Consider the following 19,562-nt stretch of genomic DNA (forward strand, 5'->3'; position numbering starts at 1 on the left):
TGTGGAAAAAGCTGTCAGGACAGCTTGACAAAGCCACAGGACCCTGCATTGGCATTTCTGCAGCACTAAACACAATACTATTTTCAGCATTAACAGAAGTAAACATAAAAAACAAAGGGGGGGGGGGGGGGGGGGGAGTAACAATGAACATAGACAGTTCCGCACGAGAAAAATACCTATTAAGGCGTAGTCAAGTAAAAAAAAAAGACTAGACCTCTACAGTTCCCTGTAATGCCAAGTGAGAGTGCAGCTCTTGAGGGGGAGGGTACGGAGAGGAGGGTATGCCCCTCCTCCATCCTCCTCCCTTTTATTCTCCCCTACACCTCATTTCCTCCTCCCCTCCCTCCCTCCACCCTTGTGATGTCATTGTGAAGGTTGTGACCTTCACGAGGCCTTCACAGTTTTCACTCGTGAAGGTCGTGACCTTCACAATTTTCACTAGTGATGGTCGTGACCTTCACAAGCGAACTTTGTGACGTCATGCGCGGTGAATTGTGGGACGTTTCCCATAATGATGTCACAACCTTCGTGACTTCACTCGTGACCCTAGTGACCCTCGTGATGTCACACGTGACGTCATGAGTGACGTCTTAATGGAAAACGTCCCATAATGCACTCTGCAATTACGCCGACGGCGCCACCGCTCAAGCCGTAAACGGGCGCCTAAAAGCTGCGCTCTAAAAAGAGAAGAGGCTACATATGCACAACAACGCCCAAAAATTTACTAATATTATGTTTTTTTGTTTCTTTTTCACTAGAGAACTAGATTGGGGGCTGAAATAACTATGCAATGTTTTGAACGTGATGTGTATCTCATCAATATTTTCGTCATTTAATCAATTTAGTAATCTTGGCAGTTTGTTTTTCAGCATAGCCTGCCCGTAGATTGTTCTACGAGTGCTAACTTTCCCAAGACTCACTATGACACATTGTGGAGGCAATAGTATTACGTTGCAAGTTAGCTAGTTCTTTTAAGAACAGTTATTTAGTTATGACCTCTTCTCTAGTGCTTTACAAAGCCGATAGTCACACATTTTTTGGGTTGGTAATACATTATATTTTATGAACAATTTATGTGTGTGGAAGTAAGAAGGAACATTATCTACAACTCTTGGGAACCGTTTTTGCAGAGCTTGAATTTTATGTAAGGTTTCTTGCGTTGTGAGTGCCCAGACTAAATGACAGTAGTTAAACGTGGATGAAAACAAGCTGCTATAAATTAAAATCGTAATATTTTATGGCAGTATACCGCTGAAGCGCCCACTTTGTTCAAGCGCCCACTATTAACGTGCTCCAAACTTGAGAATTCTGCAAATATATGATAAGCACCCGATTTGACCGGACAAGCGTCCATGTCTAGATTAATCCAGTTTTCAGTGAAAGTGGGGTGGGTACTCCCCCGGTATTTTACGGTATGTTGATTATGATAGACAAGTCAAACTATTTTGGACAGTTTTGCGGCTAGGGATTCAATCTGTGCATCCCACGACTAAGTTTCCTGAAAAACAACTCCTAGTATCTTAAAACTGGATACAAGTGCAATAGGAGTCGTTACAACTGCAATATTGGCTGATTTAGTAGAACATTCTTGTTTTTGCTAGGAAATAAGACAACTTCTTTTATATATTTATTTTTAAAAGTTAATTTCGCTTCATTTTTGTTTTTGAAAAAAAAAAAATAAATGAGTCCCCTTCAGTATCACCTAGGAAGGTCACACAACAAATATTACAACCTAGTTCTGTCTAAATGTTTCTTAAATGGTCCGGCAAACTTTGCGACGCGCCAAGTTGCCGAAATCGGCTGACTCTAGCGGGTGAATTGAGGTGCAACGAGCAGCGCAGTCAAGGGCGTGGACATCGCCAACATTCAGCTAAACGAATATGCTGGTATCGTCAGCGTAAACAATCTAATGTTTGATCCAACTGAAACAATGTCATTTATATACATATTAAGAAGAAAGGGGCCCAAAATACTGCCTTGTGGTGCGCCGCGAAAAACGGGAAGTGGATCGGAGAAATTATCGTCGATACAGACTATTTGTAACGATGGTCAATGCCATGGGTTCCCAAGGAAACCATGGCATTGACGTTTTTGAACCAGCAGTGTATGATTTGCAATGTCGAATGCTTTAGTTAATCCATGAAGATAGTCGGAACCAATTTTCCTTCAAGTGCGAACAGGATTAGTTCTTTCTGCGCAAGCAAAGAAGGAAAGCAGATTCTGACCCGAGCCCTTTGCGGAAACCAAATTGGGATTCAGTTAGGAGGTTATGTTTCTGCCCAAAGTCACTAAACCGCTTTAAAATAATTCTTTCCAATGCTTTGGGAAAAGGTGGAAGTACAGATACGGGAAGGTAGCTGTGCATGTTATTTTTATCACCATTTTTATGCAGTACAGTTATATGGGCAAACTGCATTTTACGTGGATACACATTATGCTTTAAGATAGCATTTAACCTTTTTCATATTAGTTCAGAACACCTTGCTGCAGAAATTGACTGGTTTGAAAAGTAATCGCGTCTCGCTCTTTTTTTTTTTTTAGTTTTTTATCTAGACGATTTCGACGCATTTTAAACTCACAGTATTTTCTGGTCTTTAGTTTTAATCAATCGGCTGTAGAGCATGTTCTTTTCATCTATACTTGCAAGAAGTTCAGAGTCAACCCGTGGCTTATGAATTTTCCTGCTTTTTCTAATATGCGCGCATAAGGGAAACTAGCTGCATACAGTGCAGTCCATTTATAACGACCCCGCAGGGGGCACCTGTGAAAGCAGGTGTTTGGAGAGTGGCGTCTCCACGGACCCCGAGCCATGCGGGTTCGCCCGCCCACGTCTGGCTGTGCGTGGCTTTCCCGTGTCCGAGGAAAAGGGCATCCTGGTGGTTGAGCCGAGCCTGGGGTAGGTTTGGACCCTTCGGGGCCCCCCGGGTGAGGCAATACACCACTTCGGCCCCTGCTTCTCGTAGACGGGAGTCCTGGTAAGGCCCGGCCAGGATGATTCAGTCTAGTCGCCTTTTCTTCTACTATCCCCTCCGATCTTTCACTTTTACCTGTCCTGTTTCCTTCTTTTCCTTCTCATTTCTCTTGCTCCTTTTTCTTCCCTCTTTGGCGGCAAGGGCTAACCTTGGGTGGCAATAGACCTCTTGTCTGGACCCACACTAGGTTATAGTGTCTTGGTAGCACTGATAGCGTAATGTCGTCAGCAAAACCCTTATTGCTATGGCGCATTACCTATCCCCATGTTGGGCTCCGTGGTGGGTGGTGCGCTACAGATGCCGAACGCCTTCCCATTTCTTATGGGTTCTAAACTAAACCAAAAACCTGATCGGGCCCTGAAAAGGGTCCGGACCGAAGTACACGTCAGAGAAGCATTTGCACCCGTGGAGAAGTTTCCCCGATTTCTCGTCATGCATTCCGAAACGGAAAAACCTTTATCCAAGTTATCCCCGTTCCTGGTCTCTAAGACTCTTGAATCTGTAATCGGAAAAAATTTTAAAGCAAAAAAAATGCCATCTGGAGATCTCCTCGTTGAAGTTGTAACCTCTCAACAAAGCTTAGACCTGCTGGCACTCAACGTGGTGTCTGACTACAGGGTTACTGTATCACCCCACCGCACTTTGAACACTATAAAAGGCGTAATATCAGAAGATGACCTGTTAGAATCCCCCGAAGATGAAATTGTCGATGGCCTTCGTGACCAAGGAGTCATTGCTGCCAAACGAATTTCTTTTCGACGGGACGGCCAAGAGGTGAAGACAAAGCATGTCATTCTGACTTTTGAGCTGAGGGCGCTTCCGGAATCAGTGAAAGCCGGATATCTGAACTGTAGAGTACGGCCATATGTGCCAAACCCTCAGCGTTGCTTTCATTGCCAGAGATATGGCCATAGCGCCCAGAGCTGCCGTGGGAAGACAACATGTGCCAAGTGTGGCAAAAATGATCACCCTGCAGAGAATTGCTCTAATGCACCTTGCTGTATCAACTGTGGTGAACCTCACCCTGCTTATTCCCGATCGTGCAAAAAATGGAAACAAGAAAAAGAAATTATAACACTCAAAGTGAAAGAGAACATCTCATTCCCCGAAGCCAGGAAGCGATTCTCCTTCCTGCAGAAGGGTTCTTACTCTTTGGTGGCACGTGCAGGGGGTGTGCCATCAAAGTCTTCGGTAGGAATCCAGGTCTGTCCTAATGACCTGGTGATTCCACCACCTCCCCCTGCCTCACAAAGATTCGCTCCACGACTCCGTTTGTCGTTGGAACCGAAGAAACCACAGGGGCCTCCAGATGGTGCAGAGGCAAGAGATGCCTCTGTGCCAATGGATGGGAGACAGGAGGAGAGGCGGCAACACCAGCCTCAGGGAGAAGGCACTAGTGCCTCTTCCATTCTAAAGGACGGGCCATCGAACGATGTGCCTGCCTTGGTCACTCGGACCCCTCCCAAGAAGAAGGAGGGTAGTTTTCGTTTTAAGGCTTTAGGAGAGGCCTCGACACGTAAGGAGGTGCCCGTACCAGCTGCTCCCTCAGCCGTTCCGCCTGAGGAGGAGCGGATGGAACTTGGTGAACCTCCTCCCCCTTGTTCGGTCCCACCTGATGACGCAAGGCTTATTACGAAGTCATCCCAGAAAAAGCTCAATCCGCGAGTAACCCCACCCAAACCGCCCCAGGGCACTTAGGGCAGGTTTCCTTTTTTCTTGTGTTGTTACTTTAAACCGTTTTTAACATGAACTCATATAGTTTTATACAGTGGAACTGTAGAAGTCTTCTGCAAAATATTGATGACATTCATTTCTTTCTGGATGAGCTACAGCCCATTGCTGTGTGCTTGCAGGAGACATATCTTAACAACACCCATACAAATGTTTTTAATCGTCACCGCGTTTTTAGAAAGGATCGGGATTCAGACCACTCTTCAGGTGGTGTTGCCATTGTTGTACGGAGTGGCATAGCATGTGTGGAAGTTCCTTTGCGTACATCACTAGAAGCTGTTGCGGTACGTGTTCTTGCTGATCGTCTCATTACGGTTGTGTCCTTGTATTTGCCACCTCATCGTCAACTGCATCTTCATGAACTTCAAGGATTGGTTCAGCAACTCCCAACGCCTTTTTTAATTTGTGGTGATTTTAATGCTCACAGTCCCATGTGGGGCAGTAAGCGCCTTGACTCTCGTGGCACTGTTGTAGAAAGATTTTTATTGTCCTCAGATGTATGTCTTTTAAATAAGAAAGAACCAACGTTTTATAGTTCCACTCATAATTGCTTCACATCCATCGACCTCTCCATTTCATCACCTTCATTACTTCCCTGCTTTTCTTGGAAGGTTTTAAAGAACCCTTTTGGGAGTGATCATTTCCCGGTTGTAATTGAAAGCCTCGTTCCTCTGCCGTCTATTTTAAAACGAACCCCTAGGTGGAAACTGGACAAAGCCGACTGGGCACTCTTTAAACTTGATGCAGTGCTTGACCCGTCAGTTCTAGCAAATTTGTCACCTGAAGAAGCGACAGTGTATGTTACGGAGCAAATCATAAGTGCCGCCCAAGACGCCATTCCTCGCACCTCCGAAAATTTACCCAAGAGGTGTAGGCCTTGGTGGAATGAAGACTGTGCCACCGCAAGGAAAAAGCAGCATAGGGCATGGGACACCTTTCGGAGGTACCCTACTCCTTCAAATAAGATAGAATTTAAAAGACTAAAAGCAAAGGCCCGATGGACTATGAGAAAAGCTAAGTGGAAGTCCTGGACCAGGTATGTTTCCTCCCTAAATAGTTTTGTCTCAGAGAAGGAAGTTTGGGATAGGTACAAAAAAATCAAAGGGGATTACCGTTGCTTTGTTGTTCCTCTATTTAGCTCCCCTGCTAACTCGCTGAAAGATGTTGCTAATGTGCTTGGACAGCACTTCGAGAATGTTTCCAGCTCCCGAAATTATCGGACGGAATTTAAACGTTTTAAAGCAAATGCAGAATGTCACCGTATACCCATGTCCGGTTGTAGCTCTGAGCCATACAACACTCCTTTTACAATGCAAGAACTAGAGGTGGCTCTGGGCTCCAAGAAGAGGTCGGCTCCGGGCCCTGATGGAATCCACTATGAAATGCTCCGTCAACTGTCTCGAGAATCGCTCAACACACTACTAGATTTTTTTAACTATCTGTGGGAAGCAGGCTACTTCCCTCAAATGTGGAAACAGGCGCATGTAATTCCTTTGCTGAAAGCTGGGAAGGACCCTTCGGACCCCCGTAGTTATCGTCCAATCGCGTTGACAAGTTGCCTTGGCAAAACCTTTGAACGCCTCATTAATAGGCGGTTAATTTATATTTTGGAGCATAACCACTTCTTTGCTAATAACCAATGTGGTTTTCGAGAAGGGCGCTCTACTTTGGACCACATAGTCCGCCTGGAAACAACAATACGTGAAGCTTTCATAAATAGGCAACATTGTGTCTCTGTTTTCTTCGACCTGGAGAAAGCATATGATACGACATGGCGGTATGGTATCCTTCATGATTTATATGCCTCTGGGGTGCGTGGTCGCATGTTGCGGTGTATAAGCAGTTTTCTGACAGGTCGCTCCTTTCAAGTTCGACTCGGCACCACACTATCCGACCAGTATGTCCAGGAAAATGGTGTTCCGCAAGGAGGTGTACTGAGTGTCTCCTTGTTTGCCGTAAAGATAAACTCGTTGTCAAAGGTAATTCCACCTTCCGTTTCATACTCCCTCTACGTGGATGATATTCACATCTCGGCCTCTTCTTGTAATTTGTCTAGCTGTGAGCGGCAACTGCAGCTTACCATCAACAGAATTAGTAAGTGGGCTGACGAAAATGGGTTTAAGTTTTCAGCTGAGAAGACTATCTGCGTGCCATTTTCTCTGCGTCGGGGGCTGTTTTTAGATCCAGAACTGACACTAAACAGGGTTCCTATTAGTGTAAAAACGGAGCATAAATTTTTGGGCATAACGTTTGATAAAAAGTTAAACTTCGTTTCCCACCTGAAGAACCTGAAGAAGAAGTGCCTTAAATCAGCTAATATTCTTAAAGTCTTAGCGCACAAGTCATGGGGATCCGACAGAATAGGTCTGCTACGCCTGTACAACTCCCTTATCCGGTCACGTCTGGACTATGGTGCTATAGTTTACGACTCAGCGAGGCCTTCTGCACTTAAAATGTTGGATCCTGTACATCATCTCGGTTTAAGGCTCGCTACAGGTGCCTTCCGCACATCGCCCATTCCTAGCTTGTACGCTGAATCTAATCAGATGTCACTTAGGCACAGACGACGTTATCTTGCTGTGACTTATGCTTCCAGAATTTTGTCCTATCCAAATCACCCAACTTATGGTGCCTTGCAACATTCTCGGTTTGCTCGTCTTTTCGAACATAAGCCCAGGGTTGTACCGCCTTTAAGTCTTCGCCTTGAGGGCATTTGTACATCTCTTGACCTCACCCTTGACGAGACCGACCTTTTGCAGAAGGGTGAAAATGAAGCTCCGTGGAGTACGTTGCCCGTCTTTTGTGATTGGTATTTTACTAGATTTAATAAACATAACGTCTCCCCTGTGGTGATTCAACAAGAATTTCTTGAGGTGCAGAAGAAGTATGATAACTACTCCCACTTTTATACCGATGGTGCTAAATCTTCGCATTTTGTAGGATCAGCAGTTTACTCTGAAGGATTCAGTAAGGTTCAGCGTCTCAAGGAATGTGCAAGTATTTACACGGCAGAGCTCTATGCAGTGTTGATGGCCTTGGAATATATCCTCATCAGCAAGACAATGAAATCTATTTTATTCGTGGACTCTCAAAGTGTGCTCACCACACTTTGCTCAATAAAGGGAAGTAAAAATAGACTGGCACAGCTTGTCCGATCTAAGGTACAATGTGGTCTGCGGCTTGGCCGAGACATAAAATTCTGCTGGGTGCCTAGCCATGTGGGGATCCTAGGTAATGAAAGAGCAGACGAATTGGCCACGAGCTCTAAGCACCTACTGCCAACCACCTCACAGATTCCATTTCAAGACATGAAGCCCTTGGTGAAATCATCAGTTTTCCGGCTATGGCAATCGGAGTGGAGTCTGGAATGCGAAAACAAACTTCACAGGATTAAACCAGCTCTTGGTATATGGGAGAGTGCATCCCACAAAACCCGCCGCCTTGAAGTTCTTTTGTGTCGTCTTAGAATTGGACATTCCTTCCTCACCCACAAACATCTGCTCAGGGAGGAAGCCCCACCCCTGTGTGATGAATGTGGGGAGCGTTTGACAATTTTACACATTTTGTGGCTGTGCCCAGGGCTTGAGCAAGAACGACGTACACATTTCCCCGAGTTTTTTTCCCACCAGATTCCTTTTCACCCAGCGCTGCTAATTGGCGAGACTCCTATAGTACCATTTGATCGTATCATAAATTACTTAAGAAAAACCGGCTTCCTACTAGAGTTGTAATTTTAACTCTATGAATTTTAACCTTGTCATATGAACCTCTTTTCGATAATTCATATAAAAAAGACCTGAGTATGTCCCAACTAAACAAGCTTGGCGCAGTATGGCCATAGTAGCTTTGCGCCATAAAGCCCGTAATCAATCAACCATTTATAACGATAATGAAAAAACCCTAAAATTCAATCGTTGTATGCCGGCTAGGAGCTGGGCGTTTCTAGTCTTGAAACTCTAGAAACTGATTTTTATAAGCTGTATATTATATCGTTATATTATATTATATATTTATATCGATATATTATATCGTTATATCTCGTATCGTAAGTGAATTGCACTGTATATGGGATTTAAGATGCTAGAAAATTCATTATAGGTAGCATTTGCATCATTAGCGTTAAAGGGCAATTCAGGTCAATATTTTTTAAATTTGGGATTATGACTGTTTTCAGCGAAAGCAGTGTCCCTGAATTACAAGGTGTGTGTGTGTGTGTGTATATATACACATACATACATACATACATACATACATACATACATATATATATATATATATACTTTTTTTTTTTTTGTAGTTTAATAAATATTACGACTCAAAGTTTGGTTTCGGGCGTCTACGACAAAACCAAACCTATCTGCTAGAGGGATGGCAACACTGATAATCAGCCGTACGTCCGCGACGTGACGTCACAGGGGTGCTGCGATACGTGTTACGACCAATCAACCGCATCTCCACCGCGATGTGATGTCACATGGGTGTTTTGCTGCACTAGTGTTCTTCGACTAAAATTTAACCCGCTTGCCGCTGGCTAAAGAGCAGCTGGCGGCATCTTTAGAATTGGTTTTAGTGGATGGAGTATGTAGCTTCACCTTGACATAATATTTCGACCGTGATCAAATTCCGGACCACCAAAGCGATACCTGATTGACATGTATGCTTCTGTGATTTTCTGTATTGAGTGTGCAGGTGCAATATTTTAATCTTTATGTGCCGCTTCGTAGAAATGAATATTGGTAGATGGTTGTTTAGGTCACAGGCAAATAAATACCCCTGCCTTTACTCGGTCCAAGCTTATATTTGTTAAAAACAGATCAATTAAAGATGACGAGCACTCAGTCACTCTTGTTGGCAGATTGATTACATTCCTCAAATTATGCAACTTTAGTAAAACATCTAGTTTAGACTTTGCTGAATCGTTCTTTATCATTTTAATATTCATATCATGGCCGGAGATAAAATCAAAATTGTTTGTGATAAACCCAAACATTCCCTTTAAGCAGTCCATGAATGTAGTTGTGATGCCACTGGGAGGGTGGTATCAGACAGCGAATACAATGTTGTATCTTAATTGACAAGAGTTCATAATCACTCGTACAGAAAAATCTTAATATTTCACAATTAAAATCTTTTTTAACTAGAATGCATGCCCCTCCACCACAGCTACTCGGACGATTAAATAAAACATATTATAGAATGGGAGACGAAATATGTACATTTGTTTCATCACTAGACCATGTCTCGGTTAGCATCATTGCATCAAATGGCAGCCCAAACTGATCAAATGAAAGACAAAGATGGGATTTTTGTACTTTTTATTGAGTGTATATTCAGCTGAAAACATTTATATGATTGCAGAAGGTTTTCCAATATGCCTTTCGAAAGAATTCGGAAGTAAGTATGATTCAATGGCTGTACTTACCATAGATAGTGGTCGTTGCTCACTTCTTATTGAATTTCATCGAGATCGGGAATACTAGAGATAGCCACCGGCTGGATTCTGTCAGATTTGCGTATGAGAACTTGGCCATTCCTGTGCCACACATATTTGTAATTGTTTCTTTTGGCCCAGGCTCTTGTTTTAAAAGGCAGAGAACGGGTTTGTCTTGTCAAGTTTTCAAGTACAAACGGATTGTCATCCAAATCACGAAGCCTCGTCACTTGGTGTAGGATCCAGAGCTTGTGTACAAGATTTCATACGTTGGCGAACTGGGCAGTGCCAAGCTAGACGGTACGCTTCACCCTTAGTTTTGATTGTTTTGTTAGATATTCTAGAATATTTCCCCGTGTGGTAGCTACTACCGACTGTGGTGGTAGCTACCACACGGGGAAACTGCACACAATTGACCTGTTTCAGAGTTTGGCCATGATCGTGGCACGCCCTCGCGGGAATCGCAGGAAACACTATTGAAGGCTCCGGTGGCTCCGGTACCGTCGCTCCGTGGTCCGCGCCAGCGCCAGGCCAGTCGTCGTTTCGCGTGCACCTTTTTTTTTGAAATGGCTCAGAACTACCCTCGAGGATTAACGAAAGCTACTGTCTACAACACAGACAACCTTCTTCGTTTTTATACATATAAAAGATGGATAGACCGCCGACGCCGCATCTGTTCCTACCATCGACTCGGAGTCACTTAATCGTCACTGCGGTGTGGCGTCGTGGAAGTAACTGAAAAAGGGGTTGGCTTTCAAAGCAGAGTGTTTTGTAAGGAAAGTGATGATGACGAGTTTCGATCCCGAGTCAATTATCCACCTTGTGAGGAGCTTGGGAGCACTGTTTATGAGGCCCGGCTACCACTGACAGCTGATTCCGCACTCAGAGCGCCTAACTTATTCAAGCTTATTGCGTTCCGTCACTTCGCCGTCCCTTGTACCGCGTGAGCGCTTGGGGCATCGCCGTACCCGGAAACGGGTAAACAAATCCTGACAGGGGGAAATCCGTGCAATCTTGATATTGCGAAGGCTCGCTTGCACCCTCAAAAAGTAGGGAACGGTATGGTAAAAACAATCTCGCTTTGAAATCAGCACGTTTATGAACCTCCAACGAAGTGGGCTCTGCAAACAGGGGAGTTCGCGGTTGGTTGCCAAACCGTTCCGTCAGAGTTCCGTCTCCTTAGGGCTTGAATCCATATCGCACACTTTAAATGTTTCGCCAATGACCAACTTTTTTTTTTTTTTTTTAATTTTCACGTGGCATGACGCGAATGCGTATAACGCACACCTGAAGAACGGAAAGCTTTATCCATTTATTTTTAACTCGAGTATCGGGCATGTTAGATTACGTTGTACAACCTATCGTGAACGCTTACTGTATTTTAGTTAAAAGCAGAATATCCCGTTGTCACGTTGAGGGACCGGGCCACCTGATATGAAGTATTCACGTCATAGGCTTCTGAAAAGGGGGGGGGGGGGGGGGGGGGGGGGGGGTTTGAAAGCGAGGCAAAAAGGGCAGGTTGTTTGACACTGTGCACCACCCGCAAAAGGCTGCTTGAACTCTTTAAAATGTTGCATTTCAACCATTTTTGCTGCTATTTGTGCAACTAAACAGCTGCGCCGTGGTGAGGCATGACTACTATAAAGCCAAGCCGCGAGAATAGCGTAGGGAGGGAAGCCGAACCAGTACTGTCTGAACGACTGAGCGGACGAGAGAGCCACCAAGAATGGCGCCTTTCCCTTTCCTCCGCTCTCTCAGAGTTTGCGCATGCGCCCAGAGATCTGTGAAAAAGGTCAATTGTCGCATCGGATGATGCAAATATTTTTTGCAAATTCATCGGAACTCTTGGTCACATCTTGGCAGCAGCATGGAACATGGTATAAGAAAGAGAAAGTAGAATAATTGAAACACTAACCTGTAAAGATACAGGGGGACTAGTTTGGTCGTTGTTATTGAACGCTTGTGCCGATGTGAAGCGAAGACTTTGTAGAAATTACTTTTATAGCTTGGGCTTGGTGGACGTAAGCGCTTGATCAAATCAGCTGTAGCGGCGTAATAATCGACCAAGCCTTGTCTGGGGTAGACTGGCTAGTTGCACAAAAGTCAGCGGATTTGGTGTCCAAAGCACGACGATGTCACGGCAGCACTCCTGATTATCTGCAAAGGTACAGAGGACTGCTTTGGTCGTTGCTGTTCAACACTTCTGCTGCTGCCAATGTTGGCCAGGTCAACATATGAACCTTAACATAGTAATCATAAAAATAATTGAGAATGAATTGTATGCATGTACTTTCTTTCTCAGTTAGAATGCACATTTGGCCATTAATAAAGCCACAAATGCACTGAAATTGAATCAATTGTTTTAAGGTTTTTAAGAGAGCTTCATTGCAAATATTAAAAAAATTCATATGGTGGTGATATGTTGATTTTTTTGTGATTTATTTGGTGCGACAACTGCTAATTCCACCGAATCATTCTTGTGCCGACACAGAGCAGGAATTTGGCACAAGAGGCCGCAAATGGCGTCTGGACATCTGGGAGGCAGCCAGGATTTGGGACAACCCTGCCACTGCGCCGTGTTGTCATGGCTGGCTCAAGCATCATTCTGGCATGTGCGGCGACCTTTGCTCTTTATTATGCTGGGAGTGCACAGACCTTGAGGGGAGTGTTGAAGCACAACTGGCTCTCGGCCAGTGATGACAGTGCCAATGCCAACACTACATTGTAGCTGAAATAAGGGAAGATCATTTGGTGCACGGATTCTTGTTCATCCTAAACACCCCTCACCACATTTTACTCCTCACACCTCTGCTGTACTGTATGGTAGGCGTAGGGAGGCACCTCAAGGAAGATTACAACAAAATGGTATTTGGTGTTTCCCTGCTGTGGGGGGGGGGGGGGGGGCTACTGTAGGCGCTTTGCCGAGTGGCTTTGTGGCCGAGCTCAGCCAGCTGCAGGTTGAGGAGCCCGTGACTTCCAGTGCCTGGCACTTTTAAGAAGCATTTTGTCAATTAGAGTATCGCCTAAATTTCCTGAATGTGACTTCTGCATACAATGAAATAACAGAATTCAGGCTTGAATTCTACGCCTTGGAAAAAAAGGTTGCAAGGTTTGAAACAAGAAAATAGCAAATTGCAGTTTGCACAGATTGTTTCCCCTAATTGGCTAGTTTGCACCGGTTGCATGAAACTGTGATGATGAGAGCTGTGTTATTCACCCGTATTCACCAGGCGCAAGTAGTGCCTTTTTAATCACTGACTAGTGATGTCATCGACTAAAATGATCACGTGGCGAGCGATAGTCGCCGCTAAGTGAGCGCTTAGTATTCATTGGTCGTGTTTAGGGCCTAGTTGCTCCGCGCGACCTAGAAGTCGACTAACAAATCTTAATCATGGGGTAGGGCTAGTTTATTTGGTGACTAGCGGCTCAGCGCCATGGCAAACTCGTATCACCGCTGATCGCCAGCGCTAACGAAGCACTTACTGTCTCGGAACGCTGGGGGACATTTAGAAAGAATTGGAGGAGCAAATAATGTGTAAATAGCCATGTTCAGTGGTCAGAGATACCGCTAAATAGATCTCAGCAGGGCGCTGGACGACGAGAAAAAAACAACATTTACGGGTGCTTCCATATTTGTTTATATCTCTGGCAATGCGGCTTCTGTGTTTCTCCCTGGCGTTGTTTTTTTAAATTTTTCTTTGTAAAACTCTGTCTCGGACAATATGTCTCTCATTGTTACTTTTTTTTTTCCTGATAAACATGTAAAGTTTAGTTTTTTTACGATAAAATACCCATTTATGCGGTGGCGTTTAAGTATGCATATTCGTGACCTATCTTTTTACGTCACTTCGGCTTCTTAGTTCTGACTAGATAGTCAACCGCTCGCTTCGCGCTCGTGAATACCGCGGAACATAATCGCTCATTAGTCGCGGATTTCTTGTTTAGCACGTCGTGCTACTAACTTTAAAACGGCGCTAGTTAGTTGCGCCTGGTGAGTACGGGTGATTATCTTTTATTGTGTCAAGCAGCACTGTAAGAGTGCTTCGTAATAATGTATTGTCCATTGACTGCCTCTTTGAGCAAACTGCACTGTGCATTGCTTGCAAGTTGTCAAATTGTTGCTGTCCCCTTCGTTGACAATAGACCTTATTCATTATTAGCGCCATCTCTCGGCGACCACAAGTACTATCAAAGGCTCGGCGCCATCTCTGAGGCTTCTCCACCGTCCCCGTCGCCCGCCGCAGTACAAACCCCTCTCCCCGCGCAGCGTTCGTGCATGTTCTTATGTTGTTGTTTTTGTATATTGATGGTGTCAGCTGCTCGAGAAAAAAGTTACGAATATTAAGCACAAGTTTGTATTCAGTGGTTTCCCTAAGAATATTTTTATAAAAATGAGCTACATTCTAGCACCAGAGCAGGCCGACTCACGCACTTTTTTTAGAATCGTGCGTTAACTTACTTGACCAGCTGATTATGCCTGTTCGCACACGGACGATTTGTATGACGTATTAAGCAGGCCGTCAGCCCCTGTGTGTCAGTTTGTTTTTATTTGGCATTCGTGGCGGCGGGTCTAAAGAATGCGAGCAGTTCTTCACCCAGTGCGCCTTGACCCAGCGTGTGCAGACCCGAATTGCAGAGTTCTATGATGAGGGTGTTGAATGTTTAATCTTGGTTCCCCTTTGTCTTGACATTAGAAATATTGCAAATATGATTACACACACACACACACAAAAAAAAACAACATGAAATTAAATTTATTAACATTAAAAAACGAGCGTGTTGGTAAATACTTAAACAACCGGAAAGAATAAACACAAATTCGGGACGCAAACAGACGATACAACTCTTTCAGAGTTGTATCGTCTGTTTGCGTTCCGAATTTGTGTTTATTCTTTCCGGTTGTTTAAATTTATTAGTACATAAACTTTTATTCAGTTCCTTGGGGAGATCACCGAATGGTAGCTCAAAACATTATTATAGGGAATGTGTGTGATACAGTGCAAATTTACTATAGTATTCTTTATTGCAGGTAAAAAATAAAAACTGAATATCTACACTAGCGTACTCACACAAGCTTCTGTGAGGCGCACAAGCATAAAAGGAAATGTTTGGCGTGTCGCTGCGGTGCAAGAACACAAAATATAATGTATTTAAAAAAAAGAAAAAAGAACTATTCTATAGAAGCACGGAACATTTTCCTTTTATAATAATAATAATAATACTAACAAATAAATTCAACACTCGCGCATATATCCTTCATTGTTCTGTCCGTTTTTTTTTTTTTTTTTTATTGTTCATACGTCTGAGGGTTACTGTGGATATCACTCAGATACACTGTTTTACACTCTTTTTTTTCTCGCTCAAGTAGGTCTTTTACACCCTATTAAAGGCTGATGCAAAGTGCAGAAGGGCTAGGCAATGAAACAACTTTGTTTTGCACACGAATGGTAAATAAAGACAACGGTTCTAAAAAGCAAAGGTGGATGCTCGTTTACTTCACGCTGTATTATTATTATCTCGGGACTTTCAGATTTCGAGTAACATTTTCGAGATGTAGACGAAAGCATAAAAGCGGTCTCTTGACTGCTAACCTGGACCTGTTGGCAAGTTTAACACTAGCGCTTGCTTGCTTTCAACAGATCGGGTTCGCGCTGCGGGAGAGGCTTTTTTTATTTGTAGCCAATTCTGCAAGCCACCACATTTATGAGCACTGGCCATATTCTATTGCGAGTAAGAATGAAATCTCTGTGACCGCGCTACCAGGAGGTGCACATTAAAATGCTGCTGACATTTATTAATGCATTTTTTTCTAAAGGGGCCGAAGAGTATATGTGCAAGTATTGAATTTATTTGTTAGTATTATTTTTATGATTATAAAAGGAAAATGTTTCCGGCATTCCGTAAAATAGTGTTTTATTTTTATTTTTTTAAATACGTTATATTCTGCATACTTGCACCGCGGCGACACGCCGGTCATTTCCTTCTACGCTTGTGTGCCTCGTATACGCTTGTGTGGGTATGCTAGTGTAGATCTTCAGCATAGTTTTTTTATTGCTCCTACGTCTCGGGGTTACTACGGGTGTCATTCACCAGCGCACCTGCGTTTTTTTTAACCTTTTTCCACTATCTGAGTGATGGTGACTGGACCTCGCCGTTGCTCTGCGCGAGCGAAGCTGTGATGCTAGCCAACATCAAGCTCCCAAAAATCCCATAAAATAATGGATGCTCGCTGATGTTACATAAAAATATCATGAGCCCTTTGTGCCATTCTGCAAAGTGTCATATTAAGAAAGGTTTAGAAGCCCTGTAAAAGCACACAACACTAACGCACGGGTGTTCTTTTTAGGAGCATGAATAGTACAGGGAAGCGACACGGCTATTTAAACGTTTGCTATAATACCTTTAACTTGAAAAGAAAGCAATACGATCCAAATCTTTAGATCGATTTTCATTTTATTTCCTCGGAACAACAGAGCAGTCGTTCGGACGCTGTGCGTCGCTTTCACACGCCGCAAATGGCCACAGCGGTTTGCCAGTCGCCTCGAAGATGGTGTCGGAAGGAAGGTTGGCGCCATGTCTGACAGATGGCAGGCGAATCTGAATGAGGTCTATTGTGTGCACAATGATTTTGACCAGGTTGACTATGAATGTTACCATGTTAAAGTTCTCTTCTTGGGTCTGAAAAAAAGCAGTAAATACTTTGCACAGATGTGAGCATTACATTCCTTGCTAGCCTAGTTTTTGGTATACAGTCAAACCCGTTTATAACGAACAGCAGGAAACGCTTCGATCAGTTCGATATAGCAAATCCATTTACACCGAACTTCCTAGTTGCTTTTGTTGTAAGGCGAGAGCTTCTTTTTCTCTCATCTCTTCGCTTCCACCTTGTAACAAAGCGCCAAAAAGATGTTTTTTTTTGGTTTGTTTTGTTTTTTATGCGTGGCAGAGTTTGTTTTTTTAGCTTATCTCCCCTTTTGAATCACAAAAAAAAAAAAAAAACTTCCTCCCAAAGCAGTTGCTGCTTTGGGAGGAAGTTTTTTTTTTTTGTGTGTGTGCATGCAGTGTTTTTTCAGCTTTCTCCCCTTCTGAATCACTTCTTTTTGTCAATTTTGTTCGCAGCATGAGCTTTTGGAATTTTCTTTCTTTCCTAGATTTTTTTGGGGGAGAACGGGCAGGCTAGAAGACGATTGTTTGCACGTTTTTGGAAGCCTTCCGGGGGGGGGGGGGGGGGGGGGGGGGGGGGAGTTTGATATAGCCAATATGTTGTTCGTTATAAGAAGTACTTTTTACATGCATTTTTATTTAAATTTTCCGTGAGTTTGATATCGACAGTAATTTGCTGTACGTGGGTTCGTTTTGTCCTGATGTGCGGGCCACTTGCCCAATGACACGTCTGCAACAGACTCATGATGCCTTTTTTGGTGAAACGGACATTTTCGCCTGATTGTGTTTTTATCTCATACTTTTATGTATCTTTGTACAGGACAGTGCACTGCTGCTTAGGCCACTTGGCTGTTTGCAGGCACGCAAAAAAAAAAAGAAGAAAACCCATACCTCTGTTCTAAACTGGTTTCACTGTATTAGGCTTCGTCAAGATTGCATTGTTTGCTAACCAGCTTTTCATACGCAAGGTATTAGATGCAACATACCGTAATACCCCGAGTTATCGCCCATCCCACTTTTTAAACAAATCTTGATTTAAAAAAGAAACACCGAGTGATCGCCCATTTTTACAAATGCCCCAATGCGGACTCCCCGATCTTTGAACGTTCATCCTACCCGAATGGCATGGCCACGGACCTTACAGTTGGAGGACATCCGTGACAAAGTAAAACGGGGGGAAAAACACTTTTCTTTGTTTACGCACTTCCTCCCTGATTTCCACGATACCGAAGTCGTAGTACATGCGTGCGAAAGGAAAATGATGGAGGTTACAAAATTAAACTTTGTTTTGCTTACAAAAAAAAGAACAAAAAACGTCCTGTCAAAAAAAGAAAAGTCTGAAAAGTAACACAAGCAGTAACTCATTCGGGGGTTGTGAGGTCAGTGAGTGCCCCATATCTTGGAATGTAACCACGGAGTGTAAGGTCAAAGTTTGCCTCCACCTAGGGCCCTAAACTCGTCAAACACAAAATAGAGCCGAAAGTTTGGGGGGCGCACTGATTGGACGCCAGCAAAAAAAGCGCAAAGTCATCGTCGAGATAGTCCGATCGGTGTTCCCTGAACTTTAGCCCCAACTTTGCGTTTGACGAGTTGAGATCCCCTATCTCACTAAAACCGTGCAGTACAGCCAAAGCTACAGGAGAGAAAGTCTATCCCGACCTGTTCTAGAGGAGGGAAAGGAGGAAAGGGGGAATCCCAGCGCTCCTCTCATGTTCCTCCTTTCCCTCCTCTTGAACAGGTTGGCATAAGCTTTCTTCCCTGTAGCTTTAGCTGTACTGCATGGTTTTAGTGAAACGGAGTATAAGTAAGGTCACTGCAAACCCTCTCCTTCACCCGAAACGTCGCGACCGCGGTTGGTAAGGTAGTGCAATGTTTAAGACAGTCAACGGGTTCAAAATTGACAGGGTTTCTTATGTTATCCCTAAGACGACTTGAAGGACGACGCACTTTTGGCGCCGTTAAAGGCCGACCAACAAGCAGAAAGGGTACTCTGTCTAAATTCCTCCTTTCCATTGGAGAAAGAGGGAGACGCTCCTCCTTTCTGCGGGGAGTAACTCAGCCCCACTCCTGTGAGGAGAGGAGGACAGAAGAGTGCGGGGGGAGGAGGAAACTGGGAAACGGTTTTCTGTCCATCGGAAGACGATTCTGTACGTCGGCCTTTAATCTCGCGGCATGTCGCACTCCCGCTCTTTACCGCTGCCTGAGCGAGAGTGTCCTTCTCTCATGCTGGGTTTTGCGCCGTGCGCGCGCCTCTGCCAGTTCTGGCACAAGTAACGCCATCTCGTGGTCCAGTGGTGAACCATGGGTTTGTGTCGCCGGCGTATTTTCATACCTTTCTTGTCGCCGACGTGTTTTCATACTTTTCGTGTCATCAACATGTTTTCGCTCAAGGACTTTGAAGGTCAACTGAACGATGAGGCATATAAGACTTTTGCCTCAATGAAGATTTGCTGGAACACCGCACATGGACGTTTGTAGAGCATCCCATTTCAAGCTCCGTGTTTGTGGTGCCGTCCACATCACGCAGCAATGCCGCCTTAACCCTTATTGATAGCACGCATGTACGTACCAAGCAAGGAAGTTGTGCAAGAGCCTGGTTCTTGCAATTGAGAGGGCACCCGACTTGACCCGACGCCAAAGTATTTGCCAATGCGATCGCGGGCTTTCCTGCTTCTCCAGCATCGCTCTTCGTTGCTTCTTACGTCCGCTGCCTTGCTCGTAGCACCTAATTGGTTTTTCTATTTTCTTGTCTTTTTTATTATTAT

At 44.1% G+C, this 19,562-nt stretch overlaps 1 protein-coding gene across 1 annotated transcript in view; it reads left to right on the forward strand.

Moving 5' to 3' along the window:
* The window catches only part of LOC115327926 (chromodomain Y-like protein), a 29,746-nt gene extending 11,645 nt beyond the window's left edge, over window positions 1–18,101 (forward strand). The window contains exon 5 of the mRNA XM_029988961.3: window positions 12,626–18,101. Within this exon, the coding sequence (XP_029844821.2) occupies window positions 12,626–12,862 (237 nt within the window). The 3' untranslated portion in view covers window positions 12,863–18,101. The remainder of the gene's footprint in view (window positions 1–12,625) is intronic.
* Window positions 18,102–19,562: the final 1,461 nt, after the last annotated feature.

Source organism: Ixodes scapularis, unplaced genomic scaffold (assembly GCF_016920785.2).
Source record: "Ixodes scapularis isolate PalLabHiFi unplaced genomic scaffold, ASM1692078v2 PGA_scaffold9__187_contigs__length_104089568, whole genome shotgun sequence".
Lineage (NCBI taxonomy): Eukaryota > Metazoa > Arthropoda > Arachnida > Ixodida > Ixodidae > Ixodes > Ixodes scapularis.